Below are 11,724 nucleotides of genomic sequence, written 5' to 3'. Positions count from 1 at the left end.
TGGTCTGAATATTTCAGTTGAGCTGCTGGGATTTTCCAACACAACCATCTCTAGGGTTTACAGAAAAGGGTCCAAAAAACCCCAAGAGGAAACAATGCAGTGAGCGGCAGTTCTCTGTGTGAAAGTCCTTCGCCTGAGGCGATAGGAAGGCGAGATTAACTAAAATCACCTCGCATTACAATCAAGGGTTAGAGGATATCTAAATGAAGACGACCACAGGGGGTCCTGTCCACTAAGAGCAAGAAACTGAGACTATAATTTGCACAGGTTCAGCAAAATTTCACTGCAGAAGATCAAAAACACCTGGTCTGATGCATCTTGAATTCTGCCATGACATTTGGATGGTAGGGTCAGAATTTGGTGTGAACAACTTGGAAGCACTCCTTCCATGTCCACACATGCACTGATAAACACAGTTCCACCCCCCATTTCAAGGATAAACCACCACTGTGCAATAACCCAAACTGTATATACATAACACTATTTATTTTTTGTACACTTTATATTTTTTCCTGTAAATACTGCTCATATGCATATAGTGCTGCAGAAACTGTGCACCCCCCCATGTATCTCATTGTACATCTGTATAGTGACAATAAAGTCATTCTATTCTATTCTATTCTAAAACCTCAGTTCTGCTCCATGCTGCTGACTTATTTTGATTAAATTGGGAGAATTTGAAGTCAGGTCAGCACTTTGGGCTCTTTGTCCTGATCATCGAGCTGTTCCTGAGCAATTTTTGTAGTGTGTTGGGGGGTGTTCTCTGGCTGGGTGAGGCCACTGCTGTGCACTTCCCAGCAGAACTTTGCAGTATAACAGGATGTTGTTCACTTCCTCTTTTTGGATTTAATATTGCAGCTGATTGGTGTGTGTAAGATTAGAAATCAGTTTGCTTCAGTATAATTGATCCTGTGCGTTGTCCCCTTGATTCATCAGCTCTGGATCTCACGGATTGCTGCAGCAACACGAGAGCACGGCATGAAATATCCCGCCCTCATGCACAATCTGACTAAGGTTGGTTTTACTAGATAGTTTTGCAGCTCATGTATTTTTAAAAATTCTGTTGGCTCACTCTTCCTTTTTCTCACCATATAGAGCAGCGTCCAGCTCAACCGTCGCGTCATCAGTGATCTGGCCGTTACAGAGCCTCGGTCGTTCCTCTCACTTGCAAAACTGGCAAGGGCTCGGCAACAAGAAGGCTTCAGGGCAGCACTGGGTGACGGCAAAGAGCCTTCTGGTGTGCTCTCCCGTGTAGTTATGCTGCAGTAAAGGACTTGCCACAGTTATGGATAAATGATTATTTTTTTTGGGGGGGGGGGTTAAAGAACAGCGTTTATTTAAAAAAAATTGAACTGACACAGACACCTCATTTTAGGATTTCATCAAAATGTGCTTCTTGTATGATTCGTTTAAAGAATTGCATTTGTGTGTGGTGATTCATGATCGCTCGATCAGAGATCCGGCTTGAATTCGAGCTGTAACACAGGTTGTCTGTTTGGGGAAAAACAGGAATTTTACAGGCCGATCAAAAAGTAATCGGTTTTGTGACACTTCTGCTGGTCCTGTGCTTCTTGTTGGCTTTATATTTGAACAAGTCAATAAGGAGTCTCATGTTAACGAGCTTTCCACTGGTCTCTCGTAGAAATTATTTTTGGAGAGATTTTTAAAATAGTACCAACAGTGTATCATTCCTGAAGTAAACTTGCCTACAGCAGCGCAGATCATTATGTGTGCAGTATTTTGACTCCTGAACTTCGAGATCAGTGTCTCTGATTGTGTTCTTCATACGAACTTCATGTATAAAACCCGTAAATCCAACTTTCACTGGTATTTATCAATGGCTGCACAGAATCCCTGGCAGGAGGTAAACTTAAACTTCCTAAAACAGGAATGTGTTGCCAACATGTGGTGTCACCTCCTGATTACCTCCAGTGTCTTCACACATGGTCTTGTTATGATTTCCATAAACCTGTTTATCATATGCAACCTTGAGTTATGACTGAAAGTTTTTCTTTTTGTTTGTTTTTTAAGGTTGGCCTTTTTTTGTTTCTGTGTAAATATGTGTTTTACCACCTTTTGTGGGTCGGTTGTCCTCCAAATGTTTAGCTCATTAAACATTTTTGATATATATTCTGGTTTGCTGTCTTTCATCAGATTTTTTTATTTTAAGGATTTTATTTACTTTTGTCCTGATCAACAATAAGCTGAACTCGGTTCTGCTCAATGTTTATTTTATCTTCTTACAACTTATTGGTGTGGGCCTGCACAGCAGCTTCTCATGTAGCCCCTTGGGAACATAAATTGCCCACTCTTGCTCTGGAGCATGAAGTTGTTGGAAAACAGAAGGTTAAAACTGAAGTGAGGAGATTGTTTTCAGTGCAGAGTGTTTGCTTTAAATTTTTAGATTTGAAGTTTAAGTAAATCAAAAATAGATTTGATATAGAAAACCTGGAAACAATCCTCTGACACTTCAATGACTTTCAAAAACAGAAACAGCCTGATGAAACCGGGGTAAACGTCCTTTCGAGTGAAGTGTATGCTTTATGATCCTTCGGGGCTACCGTATCGAGTGTGGGCGGGGCTACGTCAATGACCTCTGCTGAGGACTACTACGTTGAGCGCCAATCAGAAGGAGAAGTACTTGTTCTGAGCCAATCCTGGCTGCGATTATTCAGCTAAACCTTGAGCTGTTTGGTGCGCATGCGCAGAAGCTTTCGGCGTGACACGCGTGTGGAGGAAGCGTAGTGACAGACCTGCGGCTGCTATCCTCTGTCCAACAGAACCGGTTTAACGGTGCTTTATTTGTTCTCGGCGAAATGTCGTGGCTGTTCGGCCTGAACAAGGGACAGCCGGAGGTGCCTCCCGGTTTACCGGCACAGCCTCCACCGCCGCCACCTCCGCCGGCCGGGGGCTCCAGCGGCGGTGGAGATAAACCCAAGGACAAATGGAGCAACTTCGATCCCACCGGGCTGGAGCGGGCTGCTCAGGCGGCCAAGGAGCTCGACATGTCCCGTAAGTATTCAAGGGCTTCGGGTGGGTCTCCTTAGAGGAGGTGTGTACAGATTATACAAACACGGCTGCTGTTGGAGAGCAGAGCTGCACCAACATCTGCTGCTCTCTGGCTCACGGTGACGGTGGTGGTCGCCTCAGTGTAGCTGAAGAGGCCCTCACCGACATCCAGCACCGGTATAAATACTAAAGGTTTAACTCACGTGAAGTTAGGCTTACGGAACTGAGCTGCATCCACCTTCATCCAGAGAGAGAACAGAGTTCAAAGGTCACGGACGTTGCAGTCCGGCTCAGAACATCCAGACCTCACCCTCTAACACACACACACACGTGTGCAACGATGCAACACATACTATTATTTGATTATTGATAATGATTTCATTCATTCATTCAGGGCTGTTGTTTGGTAGTTAAGACTCAAAGGTGGATACAGTCAGTCACAGGGATCAGCAAAGACAGCAGGCCTCACAAACATAACGCTTTGAAGCAACTACATGCATCTTCATCTCTGTGTGTGTGTGTGTGTGTGTAGGACATGCCAAAGAAGCTCTGGAGCTTGCTCGAATGCAGGAGAATACCACTCAGCTGGAACACCAGAGTAAGATGAAGGTACAGTGAATACCTTTACTCACTATGCACTTCAAAAAATGTGTTCAGCACACAAATGTTAAACCAAGAAGCAACACAACCAGAAGATAAGTCACACAAGTAAAAAATGAAAAAGAAAATCTGTTAATAAAAATAAAAGCAGAGCAGTGGATCACTCTGCATCTGCAGCAGGACACCGGGTACATCAGTCCGTTTCTATCAGCTTGATAATTCCTAGGTATTATAGATCTGCATTAGATGAAGCCGCAGTAGCCGTATTTTTCAGAAGTGGTCTTTATCAAAAGTTCTCCGGGCTTTCCAAAGCTCTGTCAGAGGCTGCTTTTTCACTCATTTTAAAATCAGTCCTTGTACAACTTGCCAAATAACTAATTTGAAGTTACTCACAGCTTACATGCATTAAATGGTATTTATTGTTTGCATCGTTGAGGTGATTCCTAAAGAGCTATTAGCTGAAAGCTTGGCATATTACAGCATGAGTCAATAGGTATGGAGGAGGTCAGGAGAGATTAACAACAGTGAATATATAACGTGATGGAGGCTGTGCCATAGCATGCACACACTCTGTATGTTTGCATGTTACAGTGAATTACCGTACTGCACTTTTCCTAGCAAAATACAAAGAACTGTGTGATGTTGGCTTAAGACTTTTACACAGTACTGTATAAGAACTTGACTCAGATATTTACAAAGATGAGTAAGCACCACTGTAATGACCTTCCTGAGTATGTATAGGTGGAATAAGGCAGGGAGACCAGCACAGAGCAGGCATCAGAGATAGCAGGTGAGACCATAAAGATGAGATGTTTCAATGTGATGACTAGAAGAGTAGTCTCGAACCGGATCTGAAGTCATCTGATTGGGCGTTATAACAGCCGTGCTCTATTTAAGTAGGTATTCTTGCTCCTTTGATACTCGAGGACTTTGGTGGCATCTGTGTTCTGTGCTGCGATGAATTGTCGCTGTTCTCCAATGACCCAGTTGTGCTCTCGCCTCACGCTTTAGGAATATGAAGCAGCAGTCGAACAGCTCAAAGGCGACCAGATACGCATCCAAGCTGAAGAGAGGAGGAAAACTCTCAATGAGGAGAGCAAGCAGCATCAAGCTGTAAGAGGGGAAAACATGAGCTTCTTTTCTTTTTCTTTAGAGGGAAGAGCACTGTGAGTATTACAGCAGTGAATTGTACCAAATTGTGTTTTTGTGGTTGTGTCCCATCAGCGAGCTCAATACCAAGACAAGCTGGCCAGGCAGCGATATGAGGACCAACTGAGGCAACAGGTGAGTTGTTAACCTCCAACTCCAGCTGTAACGTGCTGTGAAGTGGGATACAGTACTAAATGTCTTGTGCTTGTTTAATTAACAGCAAGCCATGAATGAAGAGAGCCTTCGCAAACAGGAGGAGTCTGTACAGAAGCAGGAGGCCATGAGGAAAGGTAAAGAAACGAGCACGGTTATTGATGGGATGCTTTTAAATGTTTGACACGTTGAGCTGAGGTTTTTGTTTTTGTTTTTTCCTCTTTGTTGTTTAGCGACCATAGAGCACGAGATGGAGCTGAGACACAAGAATGAGCTGCTTCGTATTGAGGCAGAGTCCAAAGCTCGAGCCAAAGTTGAGAGGGAAAACGCCGATATAATCCGAGAGCAGATCCGCCTGAAGGCTGCAGAACACCGACAGACCGTCCTGGAGTCCATAAAGTAAATCGTTTTGCTCTGAGCTGTTTACAATGGTGTATCGCTGGTTTTTAAGGTCATGAGTGATAATAATTGTTTTTTAATGCAGTTTCTTGTAAATCTATTTTCGCGCCTGAGCTGCAGCCCTGAGCTTTTATAGAATTTACTCGACTGAGCTGTACGCGAGCACACAAATGTCTGACACGGCTGGATTGGGCATTAAATTGTCTTTAATATGTCAGCTTGTGTGTGTAAAGTCCATTTGTACTGATGTGAAAGGAGTTTAAATGAATTCACTGCTAGCGTGCGGCCGCCTGTATCACATCTGCAGACTGTATAAAAGATCGACTTATCTGTTTGACTCAGAAGACCCGGTCGCCATCTTTGTTTTTTGTTTTTAAAACAAGGACATTGTGCGTAACCTTGATAACCTGAGTAAATGTATTTATTTATTTTTTATATCTATCTATCGATCGATCGCAAAACTTCAGTACAGCTGGAAATCCCTTTGCAACCTGCTGGCTGTTAAAAGAATGCAGATTTAATGTCTTTTTCAAAGCTGGAAGCTGCGTCTGTCTTTCATACAGTCAACGTTCCTGCTTCCTGCACGCTCTACTCGAGTAGCACCCTCATCCAAACCAAACAGAGTATTTACAGTAGCGCAAATTTCACTGATGCTGACTTTGTCCTGCTGTGTGCTGAATGTGAGAGAAGCAAATTTTCCTCCATTTTCTGGAGTTCATGCATGAAAACAGCTTAAGTTCAGTAAATGTTTAACAGTGTCAACATGGGCACTGTGACAGACTCTTAAAGGCGTGCTCACAGTTAACACGTGTTTGCTTTCAGGACTGCAGGTGCTGTGTTTGGAGAAGGATTCAGGGCCTTTGTGTCAGACTGGGACAAAGTGACTGCCACGGTGAGACACTCTGCTCCCATTCAAGGGAGAATTTGTCACTGAAATTCCAATGAAAACAAACATGAATATGCCTAAGGAGTACACTAAAGCACAGTTAGTTATGCTGTGTTCAAGTAACATAAATCAAACATTAATGTTTCTGTCGAAGTCAGACAAACAGGATTTGTTTTGCTTCTTAGCAAGATGGCAAAACAGAGCAATACCTTTTTGTGTGTGTGTGCTTTGAAATGCTGCTGCAGCGCGTGCATGGATAAAGCCTGGTCTGTGAATTATATGCCATGCCCCGAATACATAACAGTGGCAGTACACGTTACACCTTCTACAGTTTTACTACCGTTTATGTTCACTGCCAACATCTCTGGTGGTAAACTCATTCATGGGGCTGCTCCAAGTTTCTGAGTTGGAAATCCAAGTTTAGGGGTTATTCCAGATGAAGATTTTGACTGGAAACTCGTAAATACAGATTTCTAATTTAATCTAGAACGCAGCATTAAAAGGCCCAACATGTATGCATTCACAGATGTGCTAAACATTTCAATTGACTGTGTCCTTTTACTCCGTTGTATATACATCAAAGCAAATACTGCTTTTATGACACCTGTGGGTTTTCAAACACTTCCATTCTCAGAAACTCTATCTTAAAGGTATTTTTTCAAATTGTTTTTGGCTATAACTATGAAGATCTTATATCCCAGATGTTACCTCAACTATAAATATTATCTTCTGGGGAAAAAAAATGCTCTGCTTATCATTGCTCATAATGGAGTGTGAATTTAGTCTCCTGATCTATAATGGTTTCCTCTCTTCCCCAGGTGGCAGGGTTGACCCTCTTGGCTGTGGGAGTGTATTCAGCTCGAAATGCAACAGCAGTGGCCGGACGTTACATCGAGGCCAGGCTCGGAAAGCCGTCACTAGTCCGGGAAACTTCCCGATTCACTGTCGCAGAGGCAGTCAAGCATCCAGTCAAGGTAGCTAATGATGAATTCATAATTTTGCTATTTTTAAGCTGCAGAGTTTGTTGTACTTATAACTGCTTTGAAATTGTTTAGACGACCAAGCGGCTGAAGAGTAAACCTCAGGATGCCCTGGAGGGAGTTGTGCTCAGTGTAAGTGGACATGTGGTATAAAAGTGCAAATCATTGCCGTTTTGTCTCAACTTGAAATAACAGCACTTTCCCATCTCTTAGCCTTCCCTGGAGGAGCGTGTGCGTGACATTGCCATAGCAACAAGAAACACAAGGCAGAACAACGGCCTATACAGGAACATCCTCATGTACGGTCCTCCGGGGACGGGCAAAACGCTGTTCGCTAAGGTACGCCAGAGAGCTAAAGCATGCTCAGGTGTCCAAAAATATAAACCAGTGCTTTGTCTGACTGGAGGATTTCTGTGTATGTGGAGTAGAAGCTGGCAGTGCATTCTGGGATGGATTACGCCATTATGACCGGTGGTGATGTAGCACCAATGGGCCGCGATGGTGTCACCGCCATGCACAAAGTGTTTGATTGGGCCAACACGAGTCGACGCGGGTATGATGCTCAAAATATGTCACCTAACATATTTATTATTATATTTGCACCAATATCACAAAGTGCACCAGATGTAGCAAAACATGTCCTTTCTGCCATGTTTCCAATCACAGGCTGCTGCTGTTTGTTGATGAAGCCGACGCATTCCTCCGCAAGAGGGCCACCGTAAGTCTGCGTTTATTTCATTACTCAAAAAACCTGCCGGTTACATAAGAAAGAAGCAACTGTTCATTACCTTATTGAGAACCTTACTGAGAACCTTCACAGACACATTACCTTACTTTGTTTTTACAATAGGAGAAAATCAGTGAAGACCTCAGAGCCACTCTCAATGCCTTTTTATATCGCACTGGAGAACAGAGCAACAAGTAAGAATCTATTTCACATGTTTACAACTGAACTTTCTTAACCACTGTGATTTACTTCCTACCTTTTATTAAGCTGCTTGACTCTTGTGTTTTTGTGTGTGTGTTTTTATGCAGGTTTATGTTGGTGCTGGCCAGTAACCAGCCGGAGCAGTTTGACTGGGCCATAAATGACCGTATAGATGAAATAGTGAATTTTGCGCTGCCGGGTCTTGAGGAGCGGGAGAGGCTGGTGCGGTTATACTTTGACAAATATGTGCTGGAGCCGGCCACTGGAGGGAGACAGTGAGTACACAAGAATAGAGCTGTTAAAGTGGCAATAGACAAGTCTACTAGTAGCATGTCGGTGATGAGAGAGAACAGAGCGTGAAAACGAAGCTGTCAGGTTACCTCACCTATTACAAACAGCAGAAATTATCTTCCTCCAAAGGGTGGCGTGGCTGTCTTTTATAGTTGGGGTTAGGAGCTTGATCATTCCGGAGAGGATCCGAGTAGAGCGGCTACTCCTCCACATTGAAAAGAGCCAGTTGAGCCATCTGATTCAGAGTAAGATGCCTTATACTGGAGGTGTTTCTAGCATGTCCACCTGGGAGGAGCTCCTGGTGTAGAGCCCAGACAGTGGAGAGATTACACGTCTCAGCCAGTGTAGGAACACTATACTGTGTAACAGTGGAAATTTCCTTCATGGCCTTTTCATGGTCTTATTCTGCTTTGTGTTTACAGGAGGCTGAAGCTGGCGCAGTTTGACTACGGGAAAAAGTGCTCTGAGATAGCGAAGCGGACAGAGGGCATGTCTGGACGAGAGATCTCCAAGCTGGGTGTGGCCTGGCAGGTACGAATCATCATATTATCTTTGCCTCCATAGCTGAAACCTTGTTATACCACTGGAGAGTGGATCTTAATTTCAAAATGAAAATGTTGTTGTTTTCCTTCAGGCGGCAGCATATTCCTCTGAAGACGGCGTCCTGACAGAGGCCATGATCGACGCTCGGGTCGACGATGCCGTCAAGCAGCACCTTCAGAAGATGGACTGGCTGCGAGGAGAGGAGGCGGCGAAGAGCCTTACACCCCCACCAGCTGGGGTGACGAGCAGCGGAGGAAAAATGGGTTTTAATCTGCCACTCAGCGAGACGCCTCAGGCCCAGGAGGTGATCGCTCCTGTCCTTGAGATTAATGAAAAGCAAGCACCTATGAACCTCTCAGCAGAGGGCCAAAGTGCCGACCGAGCTGGACACAACAGCACAGCAGAGAGTTCAGGTCAACCTCCTGCCTCCACTGACAGCAAGATGAGAGAAGACTCTCCTCCTAAAGATGGAACTCCAGTTTGAGTTCATTTTTCCCAGTGGTGCTACCTGGATAGGAAAATTTTAGCTTTCTGCCTCTTTGACTAGAAAGTTTCAATCTAAAGGCCTGTTGGGATTGTCTTTACGACAGAAGATGAGTTTCTAGCGTTAACCAATTAACTACAAAATACAAATGATGGCTGAGACTCTTTCGGTCTTATGCATCATGTACACAATGTAAACGTTTATTTTACATGGAAACCAGTCGCTGTGTCTGTAATTAAACTATATAAATGTACTAATTAAAGTGTCTCTGTTGAAACAATGAAACTGATCCATGTTTTCATAAAAAGTAAAGATTGTTACTACAATTGATGATTTGTGGTGTTTCTCTCAGAAGCCAGAAGTCTGAAAGGCTAAGAAAGAGTCGTACTGTGACACCTCCAACCTTTAGGGCAGAGACTTTAGAACCACACAATGCATAACGAATAGAAGGGCGATGATAAGACGAGTGGGTAGTTGTGTTCGATAGGAATCCATCTGGGATTTCAGTATTTCACTATAATAACAGAGTTCCCGTTGAAGCTTCATATTCAAAGGAAAGTCGAGGGCATGAAGTTGTCCATGGTTTGGAAAAGGCTGCATGATTAAATGCCCTGTCACATTTTATGGGACCCTCTTATGTAGCGTGATGTGCAGGTTTGCATGAGTAAGACATCAATCTGGCATTCCTGACAGGGAAAGTGAAGGTTGTTTTAGACAGATGGGGATATGTTTGACTGATTTAAAAAAACAAACAAACATCTGGTTAAATCTTTTGTAGTATCATGCTGGGAGAGCTGTTTGAGCTGCTTGCATAAGACCTGGTTGACCAGAAAAGTGGCCCTGAGCTCCTAAGAATGGGCTTAGCTCACACAAGCTGACTCCTTACCTCTGCTTTATATATATGTATTTATATTTTTATTAGTAAGTAGCAAGCACAGAAAAACACTGACAGTTGCAGAGGCAGTGTATGGCAACCAGTGTACAGTACATGTGTGTATAAGGCTTGTTAACCCCTTAAATGTTTCCATATCACAGAAACAGAGAAAACAGGCTGAGAAATGGCAGATCTGCTTCTACAAGATTTCCCTGAGGAAGTGTGTGTGTGTGTTTTTTTTTTGTTTTTGTTTTACATGCTGGTGGTTCCACTGGCTGCTAAAATATCATTATTACAACTGTTATTACATTCTGTTATATTTCAGTCAGAACTACAGTTTTATGTCAAGTGCTTCCATTAACTTGTGGCTCTATCTGCACCATGTTCCCGCTGGATTCCTTCGAGGGTTCAGGATGTGGACGCCTGAACATGTTCCTTATATTTCGGAATTTTGGCATCCATGGATGGAAACGATCACCTGGAGATAAAATAATAATAATAATAATAATTAGGAGTTAACACATTAGGAGTTAGGAGTTAACACACACACAGTAAATTTTTTTCAAACTGATAACTTAAAATAAGAAGCCTGTTTATAAAATACATTAACTACATTCTTACACGGTTTTGCACATAGACGCAAATAGAAATTGGCGCCCTCACTGCTTTTGAAGCTCGCATTACCCGACAGGGAGAAAATTACAGAGGGGTAAAAACGAGTTCGCCGTGGCAGCAGGATTACAGCCACAGAGAGCCAACAGTAATAGAAGAAGAGCTGAGGTTCAGTGGGCTGCGTGGATGTTACCTCCCGCAGAAGCACTGGCGGTAACCAGTCATCATGGTTACGGTCAGCATGCAGCTGAATATCAGCTGGACCTTATTTTCTTTCAACTCTGTGGACTGTGGGCAGTCCTAACATTTTTGTAATATTTATATTTTCTTCCAAAACTCACAGAATAGTTGAAATACGACTATCACTATCCGCAGTGGCGGTCCTAGCCTGTTTGGCGCCCTGGGCGAACACTCCCCCCAACACACACGTAAAACATAAGGATTGTACATTAACATAAAACTGTTGTCGGAACCATACTGAATTTCACCAGAGAAACACACACACACATATATGAAGAGAGAGAGTATGCATAGTATGCAAACGGCTACCAAACAGCCATCATAATTCGTCATACAATGAAAACAGGACAAATCAACAATTGGCAATGACTAATTAATATCAAAATCTGCAACATATTGTTTGGAATTTAGTCTGTTACTGTTACTATTTTTACCATTTCTTCTTGGAGCAACTGTAACCCACATAATAAAGGGATTAATAAAGTATTCTGACCTGCCATTATCCAATGACACATCTGCTTACCTGTATCTTTTGCTCGTTTCTCGTCCTCTTCCTTTCTCTTTTTTCTAAACTGA

General features: G+C 43.1%; 2 protein-coding genes across 2 annotated transcripts in view; both read left to right on the top strand.

The window, feature by feature from the left end:
- The window catches only part of mrpl20 (mitochondrial ribosomal protein L20), a 2,926-nt gene extending 796 nt beyond the window's left edge, over positions 1-2,130 (top strand). The window contains exons 3-4 of the mRNA XM_005741439.1: positions 937-1,014; positions 1,096-2,130. Of these exons, the coding sequence (XP_005741496.1) occupies positions 937-1,014; positions 1,096-1,269 (252 nt within the window). The 3' untranslated portion in view covers positions 1,270-2,130. The remainder of the gene's footprint in view (positions 1-936; positions 1,015-1,095) is intronic.
- A 531-nt stretch (positions 2,131-2,661) lies between these two features.
- On the top strand, positions 2,662-9,748 carry atad3 (ATPase family AAA domain containing 3). Its single transcript, XM_005741438.1, has 16 exons — positions 2,662-3,012; positions 3,542-3,618; positions 4,621-4,722; positions 4,834-4,893; positions 4,979-5,048; positions 5,145-5,310; positions 6,133-6,202; positions 7,015-7,170; positions 7,252-7,308; positions 7,390-7,515; positions 7,605-7,729; positions 7,843-7,894; positions 8,027-8,097; positions 8,212-8,379; positions 8,818-8,926; positions 9,030-9,748. Exons 1-16 carry the CDS (start codon positions 2,817-2,819, stop codon positions 9,420-9,422), a joined length of 1,998 nt encoding a protein of 665 aa, XP_005741495.1. The 5' UTR covers positions 2,662-2,816; the 3' UTR covers positions 9,423-9,748.
- Positions 9,749-11,724: the final 1,976 nt, after the last annotated feature.

The sequence above is a fragment of the Pundamilia nyererei genome, unplaced genomic scaffold (genome assembly GCF_000239375.1).
Source record: "Pundamilia nyererei isolate P.nyererei 1_Seehausen unplaced genomic scaffold, PunNye1.0 scaffold00110, whole genome shotgun sequence".
Lineage (NCBI taxonomy): Eukaryota > Metazoa > Chordata > Actinopteri > Cichliformes > Cichlidae > Pundamilia > Pundamilia nyererei.
The sequence above is the reverse complement of the archived record's forward strand: the minus strand, read 5'-3'. Positions and strand labels throughout refer to the sequence as shown.